The sequence below is a fragment of the Trichoderma ghanense genome (genome assembly GCF_004382785.1).
Source record: "Trichoderma ghanense strain CCMA-1212 chromosome Unknown scaffold_3, whole genome shotgun sequence".
Taxonomy (NCBI): domain Eukaryota; kingdom Fungi; phylum Ascomycota; class Sordariomycetes; order Hypocreales; family Hypocreaceae; genus Trichoderma; species Trichoderma ghanense.
This window is the reverse complement of record NW_027395666.1, coordinates 837,345-863,953: the sequence shown is the minus strand read 5'-3', so window position 1 is coordinate 863,953 and position 26,609 is coordinate 837,345. Positions and strand designations below refer to the sequence as shown.

The 26,609-nt window shown below is 55.0% G+C and overlaps 10 protein-coding genes across 10 annotated transcripts; 6 read left to right on the top strand and 4 right to left on the bottom strand.

Moving 5' to 3' along the window:
• Positions 1-350: 350 nt before the first annotated feature.
• On the top strand, positions 351-1,883 carry CCMA1212_003597 (uncharacterized protein; the record flags this gene model as incomplete). Its single annotated transcript, XM_073700938.1, has 1 exon — positions 351-1,883. The coding sequence occupies one exon, from the start codon at positions 351-353 to the stop codon at positions 1,881-1,883; it is 1,533 nt and encodes a 510-aa protein (XP_073560452.1).
• Positions 1,884-2,055: 172 nt separating this feature from the next.
• Positions 2,056-3,390, bottom strand: CCMA1212_003596 (Replication factor C subunit 2; the record flags this gene model as incomplete). The annotated part of the gene is made up of 4 exons (XM_073700937.1): positions 2,056-2,220; positions 2,290-3,069; positions 3,136-3,214; positions 3,278-3,390. 4 exons carry the CDS (start codon positions 3,388-3,390, stop codon positions 2,056-2,058), a joined length of 1,137 nt encoding a protein of 378 aa, XP_073560453.1.
• A 1,455-nt stretch (positions 3,391-4,845) lies between these two features.
• CCMA1212_003595 (Ubiquitin-conjugating enzyme E2 Z) lies at positions 4,846-6,724 on the top strand (the record flags this gene model as incomplete). The annotated part of the gene is made up of 9 exons (XM_073700936.1): positions 4,846-4,875; positions 4,937-4,970; positions 5,049-5,143; positions 5,229-5,250; positions 5,327-5,423; positions 5,480-5,491; positions 5,554-5,722; positions 5,784-6,655; positions 6,709-6,724. The coding sequence occupies 9 exons, from the start codon at positions 4,846-4,848 to the stop codon at positions 6,722-6,724; spliced, it is 1,347 nt and encodes a 448-aa protein (XP_073560719.1).
• Positions 6,725-7,384: 660 nt separating this feature from the next.
• Positions 7,385-8,140, bottom strand: CCMA1212_003594 (uncharacterized protein; the record flags this gene model as incomplete). Its single annotated transcript, XM_073700935.1, has 1 exon — positions 7,385-8,140. One exon carries the CDS (start codon positions 8,138-8,140, stop codon positions 7,385-7,387), a length of 756 nt encoding a protein of 251 aa, XP_073560720.1.
• Positions 8,141-11,462: 3,322 nt separating this feature from the next.
• CCMA1212_003593 (uncharacterized protein) lies at positions 11,463-11,966 on the top strand (the record flags this gene model as incomplete). The annotated part of the gene is made up of 1 exon (XM_073700934.1): positions 11,463-11,966. One exon carries the CDS (start codon positions 11,463-11,465, stop codon positions 11,964-11,966), a length of 504 nt encoding a protein of 167 aa, XP_073560721.1.
• A 1,170-nt stretch (positions 11,967-13,136) lies between these two features.
• On the top strand, positions 13,137-14,791 carry CCMA1212_003592 (uncharacterized protein; the record flags this gene model as incomplete). Its single annotated transcript, XM_073700933.1, has 2 exons — positions 13,137-13,553; positions 13,631-14,791. The coding sequence occupies 2 exons, from the start codon at positions 13,137-13,139 to the stop codon at positions 14,789-14,791; spliced, it is 1,578 nt and encodes a 525-aa protein (XP_073560722.1).
• Positions 14,792-17,363: 2,572 nt separating this feature from the next.
• On the bottom strand, positions 17,364-17,654 carry CCMA1212_003591 (uncharacterized protein; the record flags this gene model as incomplete). The annotated part of the gene is made up of 1 exon (XM_073700932.1): positions 17,364-17,654. The coding sequence occupies one exon, from the start codon at positions 17,652-17,654 to the stop codon at positions 17,364-17,366; it is 291 nt and encodes a 96-aa protein (XP_073560723.1).
• Positions 17,655-18,093: 439 nt separating this feature from the next.
• CCMA1212_003590 (Rho-type GTPase-activating protein 1) lies at positions 18,094-21,800 on the top strand (the record flags this gene model as incomplete). Its single annotated transcript, XM_073700931.1, has 4 exons — positions 18,094-18,438; positions 18,561-19,251; positions 19,353-21,301; positions 21,357-21,800. The coding sequence occupies 4 exons, from the start codon at positions 18,094-18,096 to the stop codon at positions 21,798-21,800; spliced, it is 3,429 nt and encodes a 1,142-aa protein (XP_073560724.1).
• Positions 21,801-23,135: 1,335 nt separating this feature from the next.
• On the bottom strand, positions 23,136-24,350 carry CCMA1212_003589 (Sterol-4-alpha-carboxylate 3-dehydrogenase decarboxylating; the record flags this gene model as incomplete). Its single annotated transcript, XM_073700930.1, has 2 exons — positions 23,872-24,350; positions 23,136-23,777 (listed from the first exon to the last, which is right to left on the bottom strand). Exons 1-2 carry the CDS (start codon positions 24,346-24,348, stop codon positions 23,136-23,138), a joined length of 1,119 nt encoding a protein of 372 aa, XP_073560319.1. The 5' UTR covers positions 24,349-24,350.
• A 640-nt stretch (positions 24,351-24,990) lies between these two features.
• CCMA1212_003588 (uncharacterized protein) lies at positions 24,991-26,406 on the top strand (the record flags this gene model as incomplete). Its single annotated transcript, XM_073700929.1, has 1 exon — positions 24,991-26,406. One exon carries the CDS (start codon positions 24,991-24,993, stop codon positions 26,404-26,406), a length of 1,416 nt encoding a protein of 471 aa, XP_073560318.1.
• Between the last annotated feature and the right edge of the window lie 203 nt (positions 26,407-26,609).

Here is a 26,609-nt window from a genome sequence, read left to right as displayed (position 1 = left end):
GGTCGAAGTCGCTTTGCTCAAGAGGTTGATCGCGATAAATTTCCTTGAGCCAGCATCTGCCTGGACGCGCCAGGCTAGCAAAGTGCCCCCTAGTGCGCTGCGCCACACGTGAGGCGGCGTTCCAGCCACAGCGTGGGGCCTGTGAACTGCCGGCCAGCTCACTCAGTGGCCCCCTGTTAGTAGTTGTACTTGGACGCCCAGTGAATCGTGATAGGCTGGATGCAAGCTTCTGGGGGTAGCTGTACTTCGTAAGGTACTTGCATGTGCCAGCATCGATAAGGTATAAGGCAAAGGCATGTGCAGCCCAACGCTGGCAGATCAAGGACCATGAATAGCATCAAGACCCCAGCATGTCTGACCAGCAGCCGGAGCTCTTGACCAGGTTTCAAAGGCAGCTCGAGCCGTACATCAAGCCTCGAGAACAGGTCAACTACATCAGACGCGTTCTGGCTCTTCACCTGGGATCCTGTGCCGGCAATGGCGCCATCCAGAGCCCTCTGTTTCTTGTCGACAGCTCAAAGGAAGTCAGCACGCCTTCAGATTTAAAGGGCGTCTTCAAGGAATATGTCGAAGCCCTTCAGGCGAATACAGCAGCACGCCGACAGTTCGAGAGCCTCTTGCAGAAGAGTACCCCTGAAGACACCGAGCCGTCAAAGGCAAAGGCGAGCAGCGCCGACCTCCTGGAGGAACGACTATGCCTTCTGAAGCTGCGGCAGAAGAGAGAGAGCCTTCTCGCAGTGCGCCAGTCTCTGGATCTTCTCATGGAGAAACCTGCTGCCACACGCGAGTTTCTGGATGCCAGGCACATCTTTCAGGGCAGCTCCGGCGCGCCAAGTGCCCCTGACGATGTCATCAGCAGCCTCGCATCTGATCAGGGTCCTTCTGGCGCGGACCTGAGCGACCGAATCCAACAGCTGGAGAAGACGGTTTTGAGAGCAAAGCTGCTGCTGAAGCAAGAGGAGCAGACGCTGCGTGAGACGAGAGCTCGATCCAAGAACCAGTTCGACATGGTCAGCAACGGTGCTCGCCTGGAGGCCTTGACCACGACTCGCAACGAGCTCATCACTTGGATGGAGAATGAGCTTGGCAAGGCCTCTGGAGGAGGCTCGAGAGCGGGCAAAAGCGGCAGTCAAAAGTCGAGAGTCGATCCGTCAAAAATCGCCACCCATCTCGAAGCAATCAGCAAGAAATACGCCAGATACGTGACCTTGAGAAAGACTCTTCTGGAGCTGGAAACACAGCAAGCTCAGCTATCTCAACCCTCGCACCCAACACTGCTTCCGCCTGCACAGCTCGTCGCCGGATTGGATCGCGGCAGCAGCAAGCCTCCGATTCCTACCGAGCATCTTCTTACCCCCTATCTGAGAGCCCTGGCGTCTATTTCCGTCAGTCAAAAGTCAGCCATCAGCCAAAAATCATTCTTCACGTCAGCGCTGTCCAAGCAGACCCAGGATGCCTGCCAAGTTCTCGGCCGCCTTGGCGAGGAAAGCCATTTGCTGCCGGCTTACCCCATGAAGGACTCCCTACGCCGGAGGTCTGGCATACAGACGGAGATAGCATCAAAATCTGAACAGCCAGACATCTCAAAGCGCATCAAACCATGGGTGTTTGCCGCTGATGCGGCCAAGATTGCACTCCTTGAGTATGCCGCGGAAACCGTCGACATTGGGCAGGTAGCCCTCGACAACTGCTTGGACAACCTTCGAGAAATTGACCTTCTCCTGGGTTACCCTGATGAAGGAGAGGATGCGGGCACGGGTTCTATTCGGCAAGCAAGACTTGGGTCACGGAAAAACACATCAAAGAACAGCGTCTCAGATAACGGGTATGATGTCTGGTCCAGGTTGCATGGAAACTTGGGAGTGCTGAAGGATGCGGCTTGAGACCACCCTAAAAGGGCTTTTGGTATGTCTAGGAATAAATCTCGGTATATAGTTGCACATCTCCGGTGATTAAAAAGTACAAACGCCGTCTAGTCAGAATAAGACATCGTGATCCCAACTCCCCCATGTTTTGTTCCCCGGTACGCATTAGATCTCTTCAAGTAGTTGCTGTCTATTTTTCAGACAAGATGGCCGCTATCCTCATTGCCAAATCAAGGATTGAGAGATGCTCGTCTGCTCCGTCAACCAGCCGTTTATCTATTTCAGAGAAGATGAGAACAATCTTGTTCTTTTGAATGTCCGGGATAGTCTCGTCGAAAACGAGATCTTGGTAGAGCTGCATAGGCACACAAGTTAGAAATAGAGCTTTGAGTGGCGCTTGAAGGAGAATACTCGCCTGGTTCACGACCTGGCCGGCGCTCCAGCCGTCTGCTACCAAGTCCTCGACCACCTTGGATATGGACTGATACGTCTGTCCTGATGTCCGAGGACGCATAGCTTTGACGAGATCGCCAACAGTGGCGTCAGGGATGACACCGGCAATGTCCTCGACGATCTTGATCGTCACCGGCCGTTTATCCACATCCATGGAGTCATCGCCATCGCCGTCCTTTGCCGGCAGCTTCGCCCCGACTAATCGGGCAGCACTCTGAAGATAGGTAATGGCTTTCCGCAAATCACCCTCGCTGCACCCGATGAGAGCATCAACAGCACCATCTTCGAGCGCCACGCCCTCTGCCTCTGCTATTGACTCGAGTCGCTTCTTTGCGTTGCCCTGGTCCAAACTCTTGAAGCGGAACTTGCTACATCTGCTGGCCAGGGGATCGATGATTCTGGTGACGTAGTTGCAAATCAGGCAGAAGCGTGTGATTTTGCTGTACGTCTCCATTGTCCGTCTCAGGGCGCTCTGGGCATCCTGTGTCATGGAATCGGCCTCGTCGAGAATGATGATCTTGAACGGCGGACAGGGGTATTTGTCTTTGTAATGGGGCGGTGGGTTGGTCAGTTGCATCCGCGCAAAATCCTTGACCTTTTGTCGAACAATCGATATGCCACGCTCGTCGGACGCGTTGAGTTCGAGAACTCGGGACTTGATCATCTCGGGGCCGTAGAGCTCCTTGGCAAGTGCCAGGATGGTAGAGGTCTTGCCGGTGCCGGGGGGGCCATAGAATAGCATATGCGGAAGCTGTAGGAAAGAAGGCCGTTAGCTTGGTTCTGTTTGCCGTATGCGATTGCGAACAGGTCCACCAACATTTGAAGCTTGCAGCGTCCTCTGGAGAACCGTGACCGTGTGATCTTGCGCCGTGACGTCGTCCAAGCTCTTGGGACGGCTAAGGGATCTTGGTCAGCAAAAGACGCCATTGGAGATGTCGTTTGATGACGAATTGACTGACTATTTCTCGACCCAGGGCTGCACTCGCGCGTCCGCCGGCTTGTCCTGTTTCTGCGATGCTGTTCCGTTGGCAGCGGCGGCCTTTCTGGCCTTGAGGTCGAAGAAGCTGGCCATGCTGACTCCACTGCTGGGTGAAGCGGTTTGCAACTGAAAGTCAAGCTGATGATTGATGAGAAGTATCAGAGACGAGGAATGATATCAACTGCTCAGCAGGGAACAATTTGTAGAAGTCAACGCCTAGGGTTCATGCCTGGTGCCAAGAAGTGCGTGAACAGAAAACGGCCAAAATCCATTAACGCGTCGGTCAGATCGGCGCGAGGCGCGTGGCCCCAAAAATCGCTGCAAGGCTGAAAGAACCCCGCGAACTCAGCGCATCAATCACCGAGCCCCAGGCTCCACAGCACAACCCCACCCTGATATGTGCTGTGCCGACGAAGCTTCACCTCGTCTGGTCCCGCCAGGCAACACATCATCTGACGAGCATTCATGGCTGCCATGGTTTCACCAGAGGGAGGGCAAGAGAAGAACAGGAGATCTTGGAATGCATGTCATTGGTAATTGTACTACACAATGTAGCAAGAGGTCGGCATGGAGTTTGTATGCCGTCAAGGTGCATGCAGATAAGGGAGACTTGATTCGAGGACGGTGATCAAGGTGAAGACGAATGATGCTGTAGGTGGCGCTCCCATCTGTTGCTGCTTGCAACGACAACAAGCATTTGAAGTCTCTTGTGTCCCTCTCGAGCTTCCATTGCAGCTCCGCATTGCCAGGCAAGATCAATTACAGGCCCTCGATAACTCTGCCTTGGAAAGAACTCTGCGTGTTTCCTGGACCGAGTTCTCATCACCAATCAAGCAAATACCTACTAGAGTACATATATATCGGGTGCGCTTGAGCTTGCTCAGAGCCGCCTGTGGCGTCACTCCCCGGCAACTGCTGGCCTTCCAGCCTGTGCTGGAGTCGCAGCGGCTGAACTCACTGGACCCGACAGCGGCCCCGCCTGTAAATGTGAGTGCCCGCTACGAGGCCCTCTGATGCATTCAGCAGCGTGTTGCCTTGGGACCTTCAATCTATTACTTGACATGTACCGGACCATTTATATGGTCACAATTTCAACCTTCTCTCCAGTTTCCCTTCCCTTCCAGCCCATCAATCACCGTGCCAACAGAATCAATTCCCTCCACTCTCAACAATCACGTCTCACGTCGGCTCAGTCCGTCTGTCTGCCTGCCCAAGGTCCAGTGCTTCGTCTCGCACCCGCAGGCCAATCGGCAAGGCAGATACCCGCTAACTTGGATTCACCTGTTGGGCCAACCCCTCCTTGCCTGAGCAGCCCTCCCATCTTCTGCCACTCGCAAGGCCAGGCAGGGCAGTGACATAAAAGTTTTAAATCCATTACCCTCAACTGCGTCCAGCCTGGCATAACTCAGCCCTCTGCATATGAATCCTCCGGTTGCCAGAGGCTGTCTCGTGCTGCAACTCTCACTGATCGCCTCTTGCCGATGCTCAGTCTGATACGTCCCGTCACAGCACCTCGCCTTCAAGCCCGACGACTTCAAGGCCAGCATCATGGATCAGTCCATCATTCGAATCTCCAAGGTTGGCTCTCTCACCAGTCGTCCTGCGTCGGTCACATGGCTGATCAGCGGTGCCTCATTAGGAACTCAGCGACATTCAGAAAGGCTCCGACTTGGGTACGTGACGTCTTACTCAAAATGGCCATGGCGATATCAGATAACTGAGGACTGACCGAGATCTGCTCACCACCACAGCCATTGCAGTCGCCTGCCGTGATGTCGACGTTCGCAATGTCAGAGCCCTGATCATGGGCCCGCACGAGACGCCGTATGAATTTGGGTTCTTCGAGGTAAGCTTATGACAGTCTCGTAGTCTGGCAGACGTGCGATAGCACCGCATACCTACTTGCATCCCTTGCTAACATCACAATCAAGTTTGCAATAAGGTTCAACAGAGGTGAGGCCCAGCGTTGCTAGATCTCTTGCACTTTCTCCATTCGAATACACGCAGATGACTGACATCAGGTACCAAGATTACCCTTCAAAATCACCCAGCGTCCAGTGCCTTACCACCAACGGAGGCCGTTGCCGGTTCAACCCCAACATTTACTCGACGGGCAAAGTTTGTCTGTAGGTTTATGCCAGAGCTACTCATATCCATGACTACATGCTAACAACAACGAAAGGTCCATCCTAGGGTAATGTTTCTCAGTCTGGTTGTGTTTACACGTGTAGCGGAAACATTCTAACCCTTCAGCAGCACATGGAGAGGTGAGCGCGGTGAAGAGTGGTCATCAGCACAGGGCTTGGAGTCGATCCTGTTATCAATACAGAGTCTGATGTCAGCAAATCCTTACGAAAACGAGCCCGGTTTCGAAGACGCAAATGGAGAGTCGGATAAGAAGTTGCAGCAGCACTACATTCAAAAGGTTCGTCTCCGTTCCCCGTCCATACCGCGTGGAAGTTGAGGTGTGGCTAATTTGTCTATAGATACGTCACGAAACTTTGAGAATCTCTGTTATCCAGCGTCTTGAAGGCTACCTGGGATTGCAAACCTATGCTCCCAGCACGCTCTTCACCCCCATTAAATCCGGCGATCTGGACAAGGAAGACATGGACGAAGCCAATGTTCCCTTTGAGCCATTCAAGGACCTTTGCAAACGTCGGTTTCTTTGGTACTACGATTCATACATGGCTGCCGTGGCGCGAGGCAAATCAGAGGTGGCAGATCTGTCGCCGTTTGTCAAGATGCCATTTGAGACCCCCAACTCCAACTCGATGGATGGTCGCTTCAACTATACGGAGCTTGAGGGTAGGCTCAAGGCTATCAAAGAAGCGCTTGACCAAGAAACAGCACGCTGGGCTGAAGAAGGCCTCGCGTCCAAAGCAGGAGAGTCGACAGTTGCCGTCAATCTGCAGCATCAGTTTGACCAAGTGTCGGCCTACCTGAAACAGGGCGATATGCCCCATAGTGTGGTCCTCGAGAACGGAAATCCCTTTGTCTGGTTGATTACTTACTTTGGAAGGCCCATGACGAATCTCGACGGCGGACTTTTCCGCATCAGAATGCACTTTAGCACCCGGTTTCCAGACGAACAACCGCGGGTCAAGTTTGAGACCAAGATCTTCCATCACCACATTGCATCCGATGGAACGGCATGCTACACCCCCAACCCTATGAAGCTGGAGGACGTCAAGTCACACATCGATGCCATCTTTGAGGTGCTTGAGGAAGAGGAGCCGGCATATGACCCGAGGAAAATTGTCAACCCGGAAGCCACCAAGATGTTCTGGGGGAACAAGCCTGAGGACAAGAAACTGTACAACCGCCGCCTGCGTAGATCAGTGCAGCAGAGCATGGAGTAAGATTCCCCTTTACTCACTATCTTTAACAAAGCCACTAACCCAGCAACAGAGACTTTCCCGAGTGAACGTGACCAAGGTACCTCTCGATGGCGCGGCCATGATTTCATCTCCCAAGCTTCTTCCTCCCCTTTACTTCTTGTTGTTCTTTGCCTTTATCTTCATTTTTCCTTTACAGGTGCATAACACAATAGGTTGACGGCGTTTCAGTTTTTCCCATCAATTTCTTTGCCTCCCCGTCCGTCGTGTCTCCTCTTCCCTTATTCTCTCAGACGGACAGTTGGGCATTGCGGTGCGCCTGGTGATCATGGGGCGTTTGACCTTCATTTTCAGACTTGTAGATGGCGCGGGCAGAGATCAGACTGACATGGCTGCTTGTCGCGGACGAATCATCTCTCAAAGACAGCTGGGGGCACAGGAGGGTGACGGTGCCTTTGCACGTCATGAGTATGAGACGCGTTTGCTATACCATCGTCTTGGTTCATATTGATGCGTTATCGTCATTATAGCTCCCAATAGGGAAAAAAAAGCAGAATTAGAGTTGACTGGTCCAGTCATTTCCTTCTGACAGGCATGTGCGCCAACACGTTCATCTAGCACCCAAACGCCGTAATGTATGCAATTTCCCATGGTTTCTGTCCCAGTTGCCGTCCATATAACATGATGCCGCGATATAAGAATCAATAGTGAGGCTGTACTCAAAAGCAAATCGCCCCCAGCGATGGCGCTCATTTCCTGCTCTTCGTCTTCTTGTCAATCTTGTCCTTCAGCGGCGCATACGGAGCCGCCACGCCAGGATACTCCTCCTGTTTCCCATCGCCTCCCTTGAACTGATACACGCCTCCTGCGCCAAGCGTAGCCGGCGTGCCCTGCGTGGGCCGGCTCACCTGTTCGTTGTGGAGTTTATCGAGGGACTCTCCGACGACTGCATACTGCGACCAGTTGATCGGCGGACAACGGACGACGTCCTGAGCCTTGGGTATCGAGTGTGCAATCCACGCGGGCTCATGATCAGCAGCATCGTCGTTGGCGCCAGCGGAGGCGGATGAGGATTGCGCTTGCGCTCCCTGCCCGAGCTTGCCTTGGACGAGGTCGCGGACGAATTCGTCGGGGTGCTCGACGGCGGCGTTCTTGATCTGGCTGAGAGTTTGGATGTCTGCCGTCGCGCGGTTCTTTTGGATCTGGAGGACGGTGATTGCGGAGCGGAGGGCGATGACGTCTGGATTCTTGTCGAACTCGATGGGTCGCGGGGGAGGTGGCGGTAGGCCGACTTGGTCGGCTTGTTGCGAATGCGCAAACGTTGGCCTGGATGAGGAGGGCTGTTGTGATTGTGATTGTGATTGCTGCTGTTGGGCCGCGGTCGCGGGAGGGAGAGGCTCGACGGCGGGGGCGTTGCTGGTGTCGCTGGCGAGGTGCGCGGGCGGGAGGGTCGGTGTGATGGGCGACATGGGGGGCGGGACGGGGGAGGATGATCGGGAGGCCATCGTTGTTGTTGTTGTTGTTGTTGTTGTTGCTGTTGAGATTGTGAGTGCCGGGGCCATGGTCAGCGCGGGATGCGCCGAGGCCGAGCGGCGGGGGAGGGGAGGTCCCTTTTGCGAAGAGGGAAGTGGCTGGCTTTGGTTGGTGAGAGGTTGAGGTTCGGGGGTGTTTTGTGGAGAGATGCGCGCTTTGGGTGAGGCTTGGGGAGATGAGGCGGGAGGAGAATGGTTTGGAGGAGAGGGTTTGGAGGTGATGGGACGATGTCATCGTTGAGCTGGTGCCTTAGTAAGCTCATGGTGCGATGTTCTAGCTCGTCGCAAGAGAACGATGAGCTGGGCTAAACCTTTATGTACAGTCTTGATTTTTCATTCTTTAGTAACGAATCCATCAATCCCCGCCAACAATACATATCTTTCAAGGTTACGAAATATATAGAGATTCCATTCTCGCCTACGAATGCCCTTGCCAGCATTCATCAGCAGCGAAACAGGTATCTCGTGCTTCGAAACCAAAACCCGTTGCAGGGTAGCTGTAGCTGTATTATAACCGTTCTCATGAGCGATGTAAGCCTCACTGGGGCATGGTGACATCCATGAAGCGAAAAGTCCCAAAAATGGAGTGCTGCCATCGTACTTGGTAGGTAGCTAATAGCAGTACAAGGCAAGAATTGGCGTGCGGCTGAAGGTGAAAACGGACCATTTACGGTGAGTGTGAACAGACCGAGGTCGCACACATGCAGAATGCCCTTGGCCGTGCAACCAGCCCCAGGCTTTCATGCTGCAAGGTTCCGTCTCAGCTTGGCCGTCTGGTCAACAAATGGAAACCCGGCGCATGCGGATATACTTCACTTACAGTCGTGGTCAGCGGTGGATCGACTCGCATCTCAATTGTTAGCTCCACCCTCGGGAGCTAGCAGAAGCTTTCCAAAACAAACAACCTTGCTAACCTGCCTCAGAGCCTCAACAGGCTAACTGACTCGATGATATGTAGTATTCCAATGACCGAGACATCGTGGTGGACATTAGCTGGTGCAAATGATCTAACACATCTGGGAGTGCAGTTTGGTATCTATCAAGGGATGCGCGTATCCAGGCGCTTTGTTCGCGTGCCATGATGTCCGTCATGGACAGGAGCGGAAGATTCTTCTCCCAGTGGACCTGATAGCTAGAAGTACAGCGGCAGAATGATAATGAATACATGATCTACATGATCCTACTCCGTCCCTCGAAGCTTCTGCTACTGTATGCTAACAAAGACGGACTGCTAGATCAGTATTTCATGACGAAGTGGCTGGCGATACCCGCGACCTGGAACTTCTGGCTCGCGCGTGGAGATGCGCCTCGTCGTTCCAATGGGCGTGCTGAGCATGTCTGCTCTCCCAAACTTGGCAACGCAATCCACCCTCGAAGTGGCCACTGTGGCTCGCGGGGATCAAAGTTCCATCGAAATTCTTCTGCCCTGGGGATCCCTGGCAACGTGGGCGCCACACGATGCTCAGCTCTGGCCGCGGATGCTGCTGGGCTTCCCCTTCCAGAGCCTGCGCCGCCTACGTTGCGCAGCACATGGACACATATCCAAGGGTAAAACCACTAGTGGCATGCATACTCTGCTCGCTAGACGTGAAGCGAAGGTCTGGTGCAGGGTGAAGAGGCATGAAAAACGACAGACGGCGCGGCCCCCTTGCTTCTGGAAGAGCTGAACTATTGCGCGGCCATCTGCAGCATGGCCGCCCCGAGCGAGATCTAGGTTCAACATCTCACAAGGCCGGTGACCAATCCGAGCAGCCGTTGCCGATGCTAAAACAAGTGCTTCGCCTCTAGTGCCGGATATCGATCTGAAAGGGTGATTCGACTGGGAGCCCGTGCGTGCGAGGACATGTGAGGGATCGTTTCTGGGTGAAGATGGCTGGGGCTGGAAGAACGAAGTGACGACTCATGTGTGGTGTGGCCGAAGAGAAGACAAGATAAGAAGACGAAGACGAAGGGTCTTTCTCACTGTAATTCTTCAGAGGGCTCTCCATTGTCCCCGGCGCTCAATGGTGACACAATGCTCGCATCTTTGCGATCTTCGTTAACAATACATAAACAGTGGACAGCCAAAATATGGTGATTGTTGCTCTGGACAATAGCAGAAATGCAAAAGAGAGCGAGAGGTGAAGAACGGCCCCTCTGTCTACAAAGGTGCTCAACGCCTCTGCCGCTCGCCACCTCGTGGGCTGGGAGCCACGATTTAGGCCCCAGAATCTGGAAACCCCCCCCCCCCTCTGGGCCAACCCTCTTTCACTCCCACATTCCGACGCTTTGGTTCCTCGTTTTGCCCAGCTCTTTCTAGTCTTTGACTTGGCCACCCAACAGCTTCCTTGGATCATCTCTATTCTTCAGCAAAGAAGCCACTCAAGGTCCTGCCATCAGCGGCGCATCTCCTACATTTCCTTCGTCAGTTCGTCGACGCCGCACGAGAGATTTCCTGGTCGATCTCATCACCTCCTCGCGTCTTTACCCTGGTCAACATTTGTCGTCTTCCATCATATTTTGGAAGTCTACTCATATACCATCTATTTTGGAACATCGGAGCACCTCCTACGTTTCCCACCAACTCCAAGGCATACTCTCTTTCCCGTGGCCCATCAAATGCTACCGAAAGACTATGTCTGCACCTCCAACACCTGTCGACGCTTCTCCGCCTGGCTCAAATCATCAGCTCGCCTTGCCTCCAACTTCGCTGACTCGAACTACTGAAATCCGCAACTTCTCCTACCCATTCTATCTCACTAAAAGGACGGCTCCTATTCCGTCTACCTCGCCATCGCCGGACACAGCGCGGACTCCCGACGCAACCCCAACGCCTGCCAACTACCTTCGTCCAGCACTCGTTGAGGGCACCCTCCCGTCTCAGAGCCCGCCTTCGGCCTCTCGGACTTACGGCGGATAGCATCCGGCATTGTCTGATGTGGACAGAAGCCCGCTCCTGAACCGCTTCCTCTCGCGAAGCTCCTCCATCAATCCTACCCCTGGCCAGGCGTACGCGTACTCGTCGCCGAGCACAGGCAGCCAAGGCCCATCGCCTACCGGCGCGACACTGCCAAACTCAGATCAGCAGTTCAGAGACATCTCGTCATCTCAAAGACTGTCTTTGGGTCAGTACAGTTCCCTCTGTCATCAAGACAAGGCATTGGCCGCCCACGAGGTTCAAGTTGATGGGCGACCGGTGTCTTTCTCTACCGACGCCCCTCTAGATAACCCCCTGAATTGGGCAGCTACGAGCGCAACCTCTCGCAGCTCCAGATACGACCCGATCTTCCTCTTCCAGTCCAAGCCAGCGGCCAAAATGACTACCTCAGCATCAGCGGGTACTAGCTCGGGATCGAACCTCTCGCGTATCGAGTACGAAGCTTCGTTGAGCAGCGAGGAGCCTCGCCATGAATTTGCGCTGTCTAGCAGAAGCGAGAAGAAGCGACCTCGGTGGATGTCCCAAGTCAAAAACTGGCTGGCGACCAGCGAGCCTTCCGCCCAAGCGATGAAGGGCCAGAAGAAAGACGCCTTCAAGAAGCACGGCATCGATTTCAATGACCCGCTAGCTGCTGCCAAGATGCACTCCCCCATGGGAAAGGTGCCCGCGGATGCCGTCACGTCCACATCGGGCCCTACTCCCGAGCAGGCTCTCAAAGAGAAGGGCCGGGCAAAGGCTGGAGCGGCGTCGTTTGGCAGACATGGCCATGGTCCTCAGTCGTCGGTGTCGAGCAGCTTTTCTTCGCTGCCGAGCGTCAAGAGTGCGCCGAGCATGAATAGTGGCAAAGGCAGCAGCAACGTTATCGCGCCCTGGGCTGAGTGAGGAGCCCGGGAAGATGGCTCGAACGTTTTCTGATTTCTTCCCCCCATCTTAGTTCGTTGTCCCTATCTACAATCTTCCTGTTTCTCTTGTATTACCTTTGTATGAGCTTTGTGAGCCTATGATTCACGTCGACAAGGATCGGACGCCTTTCAGCACGGTTTGCGTTTCACCAACGACCATCTTTCATTCATGTTCCTACGTTGCATCGAGGGCTAGAACATCCAATGGCTGTTCTGGGCTTTGCAGAGAGACACGTCCTTGCATGAGCCGCTGAATGAGCCGCTGAATGAGCTGCGCCTTTACTAGTTTCAGCATCCCATTGAGTTTTGCTTGCCTTATGGTATATGCGCAAAATGGTGGATATAGAAGATCTAGGTACCTTAGATACTAAATGTACGAGTAGGTAGCTACAAGTTCGAATTGATATCTTGATGCAAGCTTGCCGTTGCCGAGACTCTTTTCCAGATACCATCCAATCAAGCTTGAAATTGACTTCATCGCAGCGAGTAGTCTAGTAACACCATCTGTTTCGATCGTCCCAATCGCAGATCAGCATCTTCGAACCAATGCGTCATACATTTTGCGCCGCCAAGCCCATCTCCAAAGGAGCTTCCACCAAAACCTCCCAAAACAGAAGCCATATCAACGCATCACATGCGCATCAAGCCACGCCATTTCCCGCCTCACTCAGCACGTAAAAGTAACACAAACCAAAAAAGAAGAGCTTCCCCGTTAAAGAACGCCCATGGAAAAGAGCTGCAAACTGGGAAAATCACAAGTTCGACCGGTCCGGAGCAAAAGCAGCAGATGGTTGGGCGAGGCACGATGGCGATTGGTGGAGGGCCGGGTTACAGCGGTACATGGTGGCGGTACATGGTGTCGGCGCAGTGACGTATTGCACTTTTGCTTCTTGGCTGAGATTCCGAGGCTCTGGTTGCGATTTTGGGGCATGATGGAACCAAGTATGACACGGCGTTGACGATTCAGTGCACTAAAGAATGGCACGGATGGCAATCTCTATTCTTTGTTTCTTTTCTCTCCTCTTTTCTAAGTGACGGCCTTTCGATTGAAGCTGTTTCATTCTGAGAGATTGGGATACATGGGGTAGCTGCTGGTTCCAGATACCCTCATCATCCACCATCCCTCTCCGAGATCCTCCACAACACCACAATGCCACTGTTTTCCTCCTCCAGAATGGACGACGACGAACAGCCATCCCGCCCCAACCACCGAGCCGACAGCGTCGAGGGCGAGCGCCCTCCCCCGGACGAGTACACCCGCCTGCTGCCCAACCGCGTCAACTCCAACAGAGAGTTCCTCGCCCCCGACGACCCTGCCGTGTCGCCGTACAACCTCTTCAGCATCCGCGTCCTCCGCTATCTGACGTTCCTCTTCACCGCGCTGACGTTCCTGTGGTGGCTCATCTTGCTCGTGTCTGTGTTCGCGACGCCGCCCGGGTTCCACCAAAAGGGGAGCGGCTTCTTTGCGTTTGGCTACACGAGCTTGACGCTGGCCAACCTGTTCTTTGCCTTGCTCTTCTTCAGTGTGCCGTCCAAAGCCGTGAGGGTGCCGGCAATTGTCATTTCCGTAAGTACTGCCCATCCCAACAGCTGGAGAGATTCATCGCTCGAAGAGAGAATCTAACCCGAAGGCGTGGACTGCAGGCCTTCTTTGCACTCGACGTGATCCTCCTCCTCGCGGTCCAGAAAACGAGGTACGAGGAAGGATGGGTTGGAGTCGTCAGCGTTGTATGGGCACTGCTCATGAGCGTGTGGTCCATCGTTACGGACAGGACCGTGCAATGGGGCAAGGCCGAGGAGGAGGAACGGTTGACGGGCCGCGCCGAGACGAGGAAGTCGCTCGCGGAATGGCTCGAGGTGCTGCTCTCGACCATTGCCTACTCGGTCATGGTGGTGGCCGTCGTCCTGATCACGATGCACATCATCCTGCGAGCCCTCGATGCTCGAGTTGCGCCTCCCGGAAAGCTGTACTGGGTCGATGACAACAAGTATCGCATCCACCTATACTGCAATGGAAACAAGACGGACGACAGCGGCAAGACGGTCACGACGGTGCTGTTCGAGGGGGGCGAGTGGCCCGTTGAGTACAGCCTGTGGGATTTCGCAGACAATGCGGTCAAGAACGGGTCCATCTCTCGCTATTGCTTCGCAGACCGGCCGGGGCTGGCTTGGTCTGACACCGCCCCGTCGCCGTCATCCGCCGGCTTCGTCGTGGACGCCTTGAGCGAGGCCCTGGCCAAGGCAGGAGAGGGAGGTCCCTGGGTTCTTGCTAGCGCAGGCGTTGGCTCACTGTACTCGCGAGTGTTTTCAGCCCGCCACAGTCACGACGTTCGGGGCTTGCTGCTGATCGATCCCCTGCACGAGGATCTGCTGGGCCCGGGCGCCGCGCCAGGCCGAGGGTTCTGGCTGTGGTTGAGAGGCGCCATCTCGCCGCTTGGCCTGGATCGCCTTTCGGGCGCGCTCTTCAAAGGACGCAGCAGCCGTGACCGCATCTACGGCCGATCCTCACCGCAGTCTCCCAAGTTCATCTTCGCCAAGCTGCAGGAGAGCTTGGTGCTCAACTCCTTCACCAAGCGCGACGTCGACAGCAGCCGGCAGATCCAGGAAAGGGACACGGCGCTGGCCATTATTAGCTCGGGCGAGAAGATCAAGCACGACGACAAGTGGGCGAGCAAGCAGAAGGACCTGACGGAGCTGACTGACAAGCTGCTGGGCTGGGACATTGTCGACGGGGCACCCCACGAAGTGTGGCGGACGCTGGAGGGGCGGGAGAAGATTGAGAAGAGGCTGAAGAAGATGGTCTAAAAATAAGTTGAGGCTCAACTCGTACTGAGGATGTATGGGTTTGCTGGCAAGGGGGGCAGGGGATGGCCGAAAGGACCAAGAGCGAATACGGGGGAGTTGTTTCTTCCACCTAAGGTACGCCTGGATGCAGGTACAGAGCACCTACGACGCACGAAGCAGCACAAGCGGTGCCTGGCAGTACGATTCCGCCGTGTAGGACTTTGTTGCGTTGACGCCTGATTGATGGATTTTCTTTGTCGGCTGGATGAATATGCTTGCATGTACTGTGGGGGAGGCATTTGAGACTTACCCGTTGTCTTTGTTGCTGCGATACGGTACTGACATTCTTGAAGCCTTGGATATAAGATTGTAGTGTTACTTACTGCTCGAATCCCACAGTTTCCCATTTGCAAATTCTCATCTGCGAAGTGTTTACGGAGTACGAGGTGTTCAATGCAGTCATCCATGAGAATCTGCAGCGCGGGTCCACGACGGAGTGCCGCAGCGAACCCCCTGACAGCAGACCCGGGGGCTCACATATACTGCCGAGAAATATCTGCAGGCTACGTGCCTTGAAAGGCGGGACTCGTTACTTCGTAATCGTACTACCACCTCGTTCTCATGAATACGAGAAAAAAGGAAGAAGAAACAAAGTCGAGAATGCCTGTATCACGAGTATGCTCAAAGCCAGGGACTGCGGCATTTCGTGATGCAATTCATGGGTGGTGACGCTTGGTGTCCCCTCGTAGGAACGTACGTATAAAAAGGTCGCCGCATCAAAAGCATGTGGCTAGACGTCATAGCAAGGACAAAAGCGCCTCCTTTAAGGTGGCCGGGGGGAATAAGCGCGCAGGGGGTTGCACATTGAGCAGCTGCATTGCCGTGCAGGTGCCGTGTCGCAGGGAAGAAGTTGGGCGGAAGGGCAACAAGTCAGTCATCGTGATAGTACTGTAGCATGAGGAGGCGGTTTAGAGATACGTGTAAGGTTTGGCGATAGATCTGACGAAATTTCAGGAGCCGAGCTTTGTGTGCAAAAGTACGGAGTACGAAGCATTTTGAAGCGAAGAAATGGACAAGGGGAGAGGGAGGATCCATGCTCTTATAAAGCCAATGTGACGCTGGAAACAGTGCCGCATTTACAAAACGCAAGGCCCCAAACTTGAACCCCTAATTCGTGGTGTAAGGTGCCTGTCCCCGCTGTCCCCTGTCGTGGAGAGAGGTGATCGACTTCATGTTGTCATCTTTTGATCCGGCTTCACTTTCGCGCAACATTCCGAAGAGCAAAAAGGTTTGAAACATACATAGAAAGAAGAGTAAAAAGGACCACAAAACGGGACTCTTTTTTTACGCTTATACAGATTATGCTCCAAAAATACAAGGGCCCTGTGGATCGGGCCGGTTTATGTGTGCCTGGCTGTTGCTCCGGGTTGATCTCGGCTGTAATAAGGCGAACTCCGTATTGGCAATGAATATCGAAATCTAAGCAAAGCTACTGGAGCTGGCTTGGCCCTGATTTCCAAACGGCTCTGAAACGGGGCGTCGTTGGGAGAAGCTCGTGTGTCGGCGGTGTTTGGGGGGGTTTGCAGGCTTGGGTCATAGATGGTGGTTTTCCATTTTCTTGGGGGGTTTCCATCCTCTTCAATGTTGTATTGTGTTTACTCCCTTGTAGAGTGACGTCGGAGTATTCCATATCTACTCCATGCAGTTTCGCTCAGAGGTTGGACAGCTACGGAGTACAGGGGTCAACGACTGGACGGATGAACGTATCAGAAGAGAGGCACATGCGAGACGATTGAAAGGACACATCCCAACGATGGCCATGTGGTACTGAGCATCACTTCGATCTGGCAAAGCAACGGATCCCACCTCGGCTTTCTTATTTTGTTCGTGTTCAATGCCAGATGTTAGCACGAGACAAACACGTAGGAAGTTGATCTCTTGTCCCTAGCGTCCGGTTGATGACTCGGCTGATACCTCTCCTTTGGCACGGCTTCCACTTTATGAATAGTAGATTTACCCTAAATCCACGCTTGCCTCGTGCGATAAGCACTCAGGGACACTGCAGGCGAGCAGCATAGCCTTGCGTACATCAGCTTCGCCGTCCGGAGCGCATGTCGTTGTCAAATACATGAACGTGAAGGTCTTGAATCCGCCTTATTCATCCCGCCCTCAGGGATAGTGCCAGGAAAGTTTCAGTCCCTGCCGTGGGTTTCCACACGTCGAGCTGGAATCTAGATGTGGCGCAGCCTTTGGCAGGACTGAGACGAAGTGCGCCTCGTCCGGGAGGGGAAGGATATCAGAGACCGGAGGCAGCTCTCATCAGCAGCAGTATTCTCTACCCGTAAGGTACCGTAGTATTAAAAGCGTCATGATGCTTCCAACGCTCCAGAGCTCCCGTCCTCCTATCCCGTCACTGCTTGATGCACGGCAGCGCCTGGCAGGTGCAAAAGTAGCAGTACATGCCCGCCCGCGTCCTGAGACGCGCTGCACGAGTACCAGCGACCTGAACGGGTAGCTTAGCAGCGGCCCAAGCCTAAAAAGAGCTGGAGCTCAGCACTTGAGGCCTGGAAATTACCTCTGAACTAGCCGCCCCTCAGCAGCAACCACAGCGACCACAGGCCACAGAGGCCACAGCGACTCCACGCGCTGTCAGCAGCCGCCCTCGACCGCCCCCCAGTCCAGTCCATCCAGTCCCCGTGAGTCCAACAATCCAACAAAGTGCGCCCAGCATCTCCTCCACTGACGGGCCTGGCTGAGACTCGACGGCTCTGCTCTGCTGCTTCTTGTTGTTGCCATCACGGGCTGCTTCTACGCCTCTTTGCGGCACTGCCCTCGTTCTTCTCTTCGCATCCCCTCGTTTTCTGAACCGGCGCCGTCGTTTCATCCGCCGCTCTTTCGCTCCCGCCCCCCAGACGAGTGCATGTTGACGCTACGCGGATCTGATCTGACCTCTCCCATCTCAGCACTCCGCGATCCTCTGCGAGCCCTTTCCTCGACCTGACCCTCGGCGCGAAGCGAGGCCGACTCTGTCGCTAGCTGGGCAGCCACGCGAATGCTGCCTGTCGCGCTCTGCTCTGGACCGTGAGAACTACTTGGGGATCGCTACCGCGCATCGCATCGCTCTGCCTGCGGCCGTGGCCTCGCTCCCAATTGGACCCCGTTTCACCTACGACCGCCGTCCCAGCTGATGCCGGCCGTTGCCGCCACCCCTCGCCGACGACTGCTAGACTCCTGGCGTTGAAGACGGGGCAGGATCACCATCTCCGTCCCCTGGCCTGCACGACGAGCACGCGTTCGGGAGGAAACACGCAGCACCGCCTGCCATGGCAACCGACCACAGCAACGGACCGCCTGTGGACGCTACCCGCGACGAGGGCCCCAACGACTACGCGAACGAACACGCCGGCCACGCAGACGCCAGCTGGCAGAACGGATCAGCACAGGCGCCCAACCCGCCGCCGTCAGGTCCCAGCGGCCCCTTACCGCCCGCAGCAGGATATGCCGACGAGCCCACAAATGGCAGCGATGCGAGCCGGCCGCGACCGCGAAACGGAGGACGATCCGCGAGTGCTCAGGCGCGAGTCTGCAAAAAGTGCGGCCTGCAATTGACGGGACAGTTCGTCCGGGCTCTGGATGGAACATTCCATCTGGACTGCTTCAAGTGCCGAGTAATGCCTTGACCCCCGTCTCTCCTCTCTATTCTCCTTCTCTCTTTGATCCCATCTCCTTTCTTCCCACCCCACTTTACCACCTCTCTCTACCCGCGAGATGTACTAACTTCGCTTGACAGGACTGCGGCGAGATCGTGGCATCCAAGTTCTTCCCCGCAGAAGATGAAGGAGGACAATATCCCCTCTGCGAGACGGATTACTTTCGACGCCTTGGCCTCCTATGCCACCAGTGTGGTGGGGCGCTCCGTGGGTCATACATAACCGCCCTCGACCACAAGTATCACGTTGATCATTTCACTTGCTCCCTCTGTGCGACCGTCTTTGGCGCCCAGGACAGCTACTACGAACATGATGGCCATGTCTACTGTCACTACCACTACTCGACGCAGTTTGCCCAGCGGTGCAATGGCTGCCAGACGGCCATCCTCAAGCAGTTTGTCGAGATCTTCCGCAACGGACAGAACCAGCACTGGCATCCCGAGTGTTACATGATACACAAGTTCTGGAACGTGCGCCTGGCCCAACCGACCGAGGCGCCGCAGATTCAGGAGGGCGATGTGAGCGACCTCGACAGGGATCGTATCCGCGAGGACGAAGAGCGCATGGAAGACAAGGTGTTCAGGATATGGAGTGTGCTGTCAACGTTCGAAGAGTCGTCTGCCGCATGCATATCCGACATGCTGCTTCACGTCAGCAACGCTTCGTATGTAGACGGTGTGCTAGTTGCGAAACGTTTCATCTGGCACGTCGAGATACTCTTTCAGTCTGCGGATAGGTTGGATGCCTCGGTTTCCAGTCAGAACGAAAAAGGTGAGCTTTGCAGAAAGGGGGTGAAGAAAGACCAACGTCGGGTGCCACAAACGGGGGAGGTGAAATCATGGAGCTTGGCGCTGACTGGTTCATCTTGATAGGCATGTCTTATGGCCGCGAGGCCAAGCTTCTCTGCAAAAAGATTGTAGCCTTCTTCTCTCTGCTTTCAAAGACGCAAGACAATGGATCGCGGCAACTTGGCGTCACGCAGGAGCTCCTGTCCCTCGTCACTGGCTTGGCCCACTACCTGAAGCTGCTCATCCGTATTTGCCTCCAGGGGGCATTGCGCCTGGAGCGAGAGGCGACTTCCAGCGATGGCCTTCACCAGTTCCTCGACGACCTGAACGACTTTGAGAGCTACAAGGGCGACGAAGGCCTCTTGCAAGTCACCATGGGGGGAAAGCGGCTTTCGGCCAAAGACTCGGATCACTGCGCGCAGTGTGGCAGATCTGTCGAGGATGAATGCGCCAAAACCGGCGAATCGAGATGGCACCTCAGCTGTGTCAACTGTTCTCGCTGCCAACGCGAGCTTGGTCGTAAACTGGGCGAAGCTCACTTCAACGCGTTAGAGCGCAAGATTTACTGCGTCACATGTATTGGAGGCAGACTGGACGGCCTCGCACCGTTTACTCACATCTCCAAACTTCAACAATACGTTTTCCTCCTCAAAGTTGCTCTGGCACGACTGCTGGATATCCTCAGGAGCAACGGTGCCCTGACATCTGGCGACGTCGGCCCCGACGGCAAAAACGGCAGCTTCCGCCAAAACGCAGACGCCAGGCCAGGGCAACCAGGCGGTCCAAATGACAGGAGCCGCCGTCGCGAGTCAACATACGAGACTACCCTTAATGAGGTTCGAAGGCTTCGCAGCACACGTCTCGACCGACACTTGTCATCTAGCGTCAGGCAAGCCCGGTCGTCTCGCGTCATGGACGCTGATGGGCAGGGTCCCCGTCCTGCATCTTCCGGAGGAGAGGATAGAACCCAGGGATCCACCGACCAGATGTTTGGGCAAAACGACGCCATCACCTTGGACGACATTTCTCGCATCGTTGCTGTCGAGCAGTCTCGTGAGCAGCAACAGCGCCGAGACAAACTCCCACCCAGCGATGTCCTGCGGTCTGGCGGCCCAGATCAGGGTCTCGGCCTCGGTCACTCCAGGACACAATCGATCGGGCCGGATCTCCAGCCAACCGACACCGTGGCCCCCCGGGTGGGCAGGAAGTTCTTCACCGAGCTGTCGGGTCTCGAATATTTCAATGTCCGACATCTTGCCGTCTTGATCATGCACCCCGTAGTAGAGCAAGAATTCACATTGGAGGAATTGCTGAGCTTCATCGAGTCAAGGAAACCTGCCACGTTCTGGAAGAATCTGGGCAAGGCGTTCAAGAACGACAAGAACAAGGCCGTCAAGAAAAAGGGCGTCTTTGGCGTGCCCCTGGAGGTCATCATTGAGCGAGACGGCGCCGACTCCACGGATGGCGTGGGACCGGGCACTCTGCGTATTCCCGCAGTGGTGGACGACATCATCTCGTCTATGCGCAAGATGGACCTCTCCGTCGAGGGCGTGTTCCGAAAGAATGGCAACATCAAGAAGCTGCAAACAATGGTTGACAAGATCAACGCGGAAGGCTGCGATGCCGTCAACTTCATGGAGCAGCCGGTGATACAGCTGGCGGCGGTGCTGAAGAGGTACTTGCGAGACCTTCCGGATCCCCTCATGACTCACAAGCTTTATCGACTCTGGATCACTGTGGCCAAGATACAGGATCCCGTTCGAAAGCTGCAGTGTCTACACATGGCCACCTGCCTCCTCCCCAAGAGCCATCGAGATTGTCTGGAAGTCCTCCTCAGCTTTCTCAAATGGGCGGGCACTTTCCACCAACTGGACGAGGAGGTTGGGTCCAAGATGGATGTTCGAAATCTGGCGACGGTTATTGCCCCCAACATTTTGATGAACCCTGCGAGGACGCTTTCCATGGACAGCGAGACGATCTATGTGATTGATGCGGTGGAGATGCTGATTGACAATATCGAAGAGATGTGCCAGGTAAGTAAATCCCATCTCGAAGAGTGCCATGAAGCAGGCCTAATGAGCCATCTAGGTGCCGGATGAGATTCTTACACTGCTCAACGATCCCCATCTTTTCGGCAACAATGGCGAGATTTCTACAAAGGAAATCATGAAACGATACCAGGAGATCAGAGGACAGGCCCCTTCTGAGCCCAGCGAGGTCTACAACCGGCAGGAGACGTCGACGCGTTCGCCACCGAAGCGAGGCGAGACAGATCCCTCCGTCTGGCAGGGCGAGAGATCAGTCCGGCCTATGCAGGACAACCATATGCCGCCCCCAGCGAATGCCGGTACACCGGTACCGCCGCCGCGGTTCAGGCCCCCCGAAGACCAGCCCTCTCCATATGATGCCAATCAACATGATCGCCCGGACCCCCGGGCGGAGAACCCTGAGCATAGTCAACGTGGAGAGTGGCGGAATTCTGGCGTTTGGGGCCGCCAAGGCGGCGGGGTAGGTGTTGGCGAACCCTTTTGATTTTCTCACGCATCGTTTTTTCTTGTGCTTTGTCTACTGATTTGGCAGGGGGCCAGACATGATATGTTTGGTATGTCTGTGTGTGTCTCGTTGTGTTTTAGTCTTGTCCCTTTTATAGGAAACACGGCCCGGAAACGGTTGTCCTTTTTTTTTGTAGCATTTCTTGAGGCGTTTTTTATTGATCGCTTTTTGTCCATCTTCCCTGCATGCAAACAGTCAGGACCGAAAGTGTCTACATTGACGTTCGACGCAACAAGTCTGACGATGCTCTTCTTCATATTGTTAGTTGCCCCTTTAACTTTCCCTTTACCTTTTCCTCCTTCTTTATCCTTTTTTGCTCATATCTTTCTGAAGTCCACACCCTTCCCCCCTTTTCTACCCCCCCCCTCTTTATCAACTTTGAATTCGATTTCTTCTGAGACGGTCCTGGTTGGCACTTTAAACAAAAGTTTTAACATTTGTACGAGCGAATTGGATGTTGGTGGTTGGTTGTCTGTGTAGCAAAGGAGAAAAAAAGCGGCATGTGCAGTGCGAGCGAGCGAGTTTCTGTCGCCATGTTGCAGTTTGCTTATTACCTCTTTTTGTGTGTGGTTTCTATAGTTGTATGCGGGAATAAGAACAGTCCAAAAGACAATTTCTCCGCCGGGGTTCTCAAGTTGTTTCTCCTATTCTCCTTCTCCTTTCTCTCGGTCTCTCGCTTCTCTTAAAGGGTGTGATGTGGTTCGTTGTGAACGACGGAAAGGATATTCCAATAACTTTCTTGAAACCTGGTTTGACTGGTGGCTTAGGGAGTGAAGAGGATTGCTTTGCTACGATTGTGAAGGAAGAAGGACTGGCCTCCCTGGTGGTATTTGGGACTGCCCCCCCCCCCCCCTTTCCCCTCCTTTCTTCTGAGAAAAGAGGAGAGGGTGGGATGGATATCAAGGGAAATATGTCGTCTTCTCTCTACGACCTAGGTGATTTCTTTTATCGGTCTCTGTTGATCCTTACTTTCTTATGTTTCGTTTGAGCCGCCTCTCTGAGAAGCAAGGGGAATCTGTGAGAAGATGTGAATTGACCCTGTTTAACTTGACTGCTTCTTCACCCCTTTTCGTATGCCACACATTTCGGGTGCACACCATAACGTCATTCTTCTTCCTGAAATTTAGCATATGCATTCATTTATCCATTCGAGTAAAGACAGGAACTATGTATTAAAATATATATATCTGTAGATGTATATGTAAAGACGCACATGGCTAAATAACCTACTTCATGTTGCATCTAAATCATGCCAACTCATCAAGCATCAAGTAAACTTCCCACCTCCTTTTATCTATCAACGGCGTCACACCCTCACTGCGACTTCTTGGCCGCGTCCTTCTTCTTCTCCTCCACAAACCACCCCACGCCCCGATCAATGCCCTCCTGCAGCGTCCACAGCGGCTCATACCGCAACACCCTCTTGGCCTTGGTAATGTTATAGTAGCGCGTCATGGTCGACACCATGGCCCTCAACCTCGTAAACGTGGGCGGCTTCCCAACCAGCCCAAAGAAGACCTCGCTCGCAGACCCGAGCAACAAACTCATGCCCCGCGAAATCTCCCACACGCCCTCGGTCCCTTTATCGCTACCCGCCGCCTTCCACACCGCGCGCGCAAAGTCCCAAAAGTACACGGGCGAGTCGTTTGTCACGAAGAAGATCTCGCCGTCGACGCGCTCGTGGCTGAGGGGGATCATGGGCGAGGCGGCGGTGGCGAGCAGCAGGCGGGCGGCGAGCAGGTGGGCGTGGGCGACGTTGCCGACGTAGGTGAAGTCGAAGATGTTGGTGTTGTCGCCGAGCTGGACGTGCGACTTGTTGTTGTCGTAGGCGCGCAGGAAGCCGGCGAGCGTCTGGACGTCGCCCTCGCCGAAGATGCCCGCGGGGCGGAGGGAGGTGGTGAGGAGCTTGGAGGGTTCTTGGCGGTTGGCTTTGATGACGAGCTCTTCGGCGGCGGCCTGGAGTCGATCGATTTGTTAGTCGGGAGGCAATGGGACGCGGCGGTTTCAATGTTACAACAAGCGATGCGTGGTGACAAGAGGAATCATATACCTTTGTCTCTGAATAGTACTCCTTCTGCTGGGCGCCCCTGATCACGGGCCAGTCCTCGTCCGCATTGTACAGGTCGCTCTCGTTGTCGCTGATGACGCTGGCCGAGCTGGTGTACACGAGGGCCTTGACGCCCGAGTTCTGGCAGGCCTCGATGACGGCCTGGGTGCCGCCGACGTTGACCTTGCGGAACAGGTCGCGGGCCGTCTTGCTGTCGCCGCTGGCCACGGGCGAGGCGGTGTGGATGACGACGTCGGGCTTGATCGCGCGGAGGAGCTCCGTCAGCCGGGCGGCGTCGGTGATGTCGCACTCGTGGTACGAGGCGCCCTCGTTGATGTTGCGCGTGCAGCGCAGGTCGACCGAGGCGACGGCCGAGCAGGTCCACGAGGACAGCGCCTGGTTGACGATGTGGTGGCCCAGGAAGCCGTTGCCGCCGATGACCAGGACGCTGCCGAGGTCGCCTCTCTTTTCGCTGGCCATTGCTGCGAGGGGGAGCGTTGGGGGGGAGGGGATGAAGGGGAGGGGATGGGGATGTTGTTCGTGGTGGAGGATGAGGTTGATATGGGAATCTCGAGATCCTGATGGAGGCGTCGTATTCGGTGGTTTCAGGGACCCTTGAGGTGACCTGACTGCCTGTGCCTGAGATTATAGCGGGTGACGGTTAGTGGGGGATGCACCTGAAGCTTAGCGGGCTTCGGGGAACGTGGCATCTGTTCAGTGGGGGATGCGGCTGGCTACAGGCACTACCTAGGCTTGCCGTCGGGTTTCTCAACTCCGATTCGTCCTTCACCACCTCCTCATATCGACTTCTTCTAGGAAACCAACCTGCCACTTTCACCGAGATTCTCTGATCTCTTTATTCAATACACGGGCGGCAGTCTACAGCTGCCGTTCTACCACTGAGAGTCAAACGGAGTACTCGACCACGGGCAAACGGTATTACTATTACACAACAACCGCATTCCGCTCCAACACGTATAGATGATGCAACATCGTGATTCATCTGCATCGCCTGATCTGTTCCGACTTCCTCCTCACAGCTGATCAGGCCGAAAAGTGCCATGCTCTCCAGAACTCTGCAATGTTGCGTCCATTAGCTCGGTCACAGCGAGAGAACATCAAATGGCGGCATCTCGGGAGCTTCAGCCCCCCGAGGTCGAGATCCTAGTTCACGTCACGGCACCGAGCAGGACGGCAGACGACGTTGCCTACAGGCAGCTGGCCCAATCCTATCTTTCGTTCCAACCACGGCATAGGCTCCCCGTCATCGCGGATCCTGCTCAGCAGCATCATGCTTCAGATACGCAACATGCCGGCCAACCAGGGGATCCTCCCACGCAAGAGCAGCAGAGCACCGCCGCTTCGTTGGCCAGGGGGTTCCCAGCGCCGTCAAGACAGCCTTGGGTTCCAGAGTCTCAAGACCTGAGCTTCCGGAGCGTCTACGATAACCGCTTCTCGCCGCCGCTGCCAGAGAGGCGCAATCTTATAGACAAGACGCAGCCAAACCAGGACGAGGACGGCGAGTCTTTGTCAACTCAGCTCGCTTCTTCATGGCACGCGCCTCCAAGCCAAATCAGCGATTCCTATCCCTTGCCTGATGCCGAACTACGCCATGCCACGCCAACTAGGGTTCTTGAGCACTATATGAAAAAGCCGGCCTCATCCCCTCATACCCGTAAACCACCATCCGATCTGCTAGCCGCACCAGACTATGCTCATGAAGGAGCTGTTCATATTCCGTCGTCCATTCCCATCCCCCCTGACTTGGGCCAAAACGGAAGCCACTCTCTCGGCCATGATACAGTTGCAGATATCATCCCCGTGACTCCCGGAGCACCGAAAGAGGCGTCGACTAGAAAGCGAGATGCCTTATCCCCTACTGTCATTGACGAGACCATCTACATATCGAGCGGCCCTCTCGACACAGCCTCCGAAGCAGCCTCACCCAGAGCCGAGTCTGCACCACCTCTGTCGAAGCGCCAAAAGGGACTCATCGAGGAAGCCGCGTCAACAGACCTGCAGCGGAGCTCAAGCGACGCCGGACCAGACCGAAACACACGATCAGCAAGCTCTCACCCAGCCGTGTCGAGAAACTCGCCCGACACCTTGGAGATTCGACCTCCCTCTCCTCCCGCAGGCATCTCGGACCTCGAGCCAGCAGACCTGATCCCCGACAAACTGGCCAAGCTGGCCCAAGACCTCTCCTCTCGGTATCGACCCGTGCCGAGACGCGAACTGGAGCCCCTCGAGCGAGGCTACTGGCTCCTCGACTGCAGCGGCTGGTCCGACGACACCTTTCGCGAGGGCTGGCTCTTCCTGGGCAATTACCTCCGCAGCGGCCTGGCCGGCTGGGGCGTGTGGTGTCGCCGGGACGAATCGCGCAGCTGGATCCGGCTCTACTGCTGGGCCCACGTCGTCAAGCATACGTATCTGCTGCTGTATCTTGCCAGCGGCAGGCAGATGAAGGGGACCGGAGCCAAATGGATTGACGCCGATGGGGAGGTTGCTTTGGAGGTGCTGCCCGCGGAAAAGAAGTAGCAGCTTTAGCTGGCTGCTTGTGTCTCAATTAGAATACACCTGGGTCGATGTCGGCGTGGGCGAGAGCCACTATATCTTTGGGCATCCGTTCAAAGAACAGTGTTGGGAGGCTGTGTATCTCTCACCATTGACACTTCCCTTTGGATCAAGGGTGATGTCAGTAGTAATATCCAAAACGTGTGTACCATTCTGCAAAGGCGCAA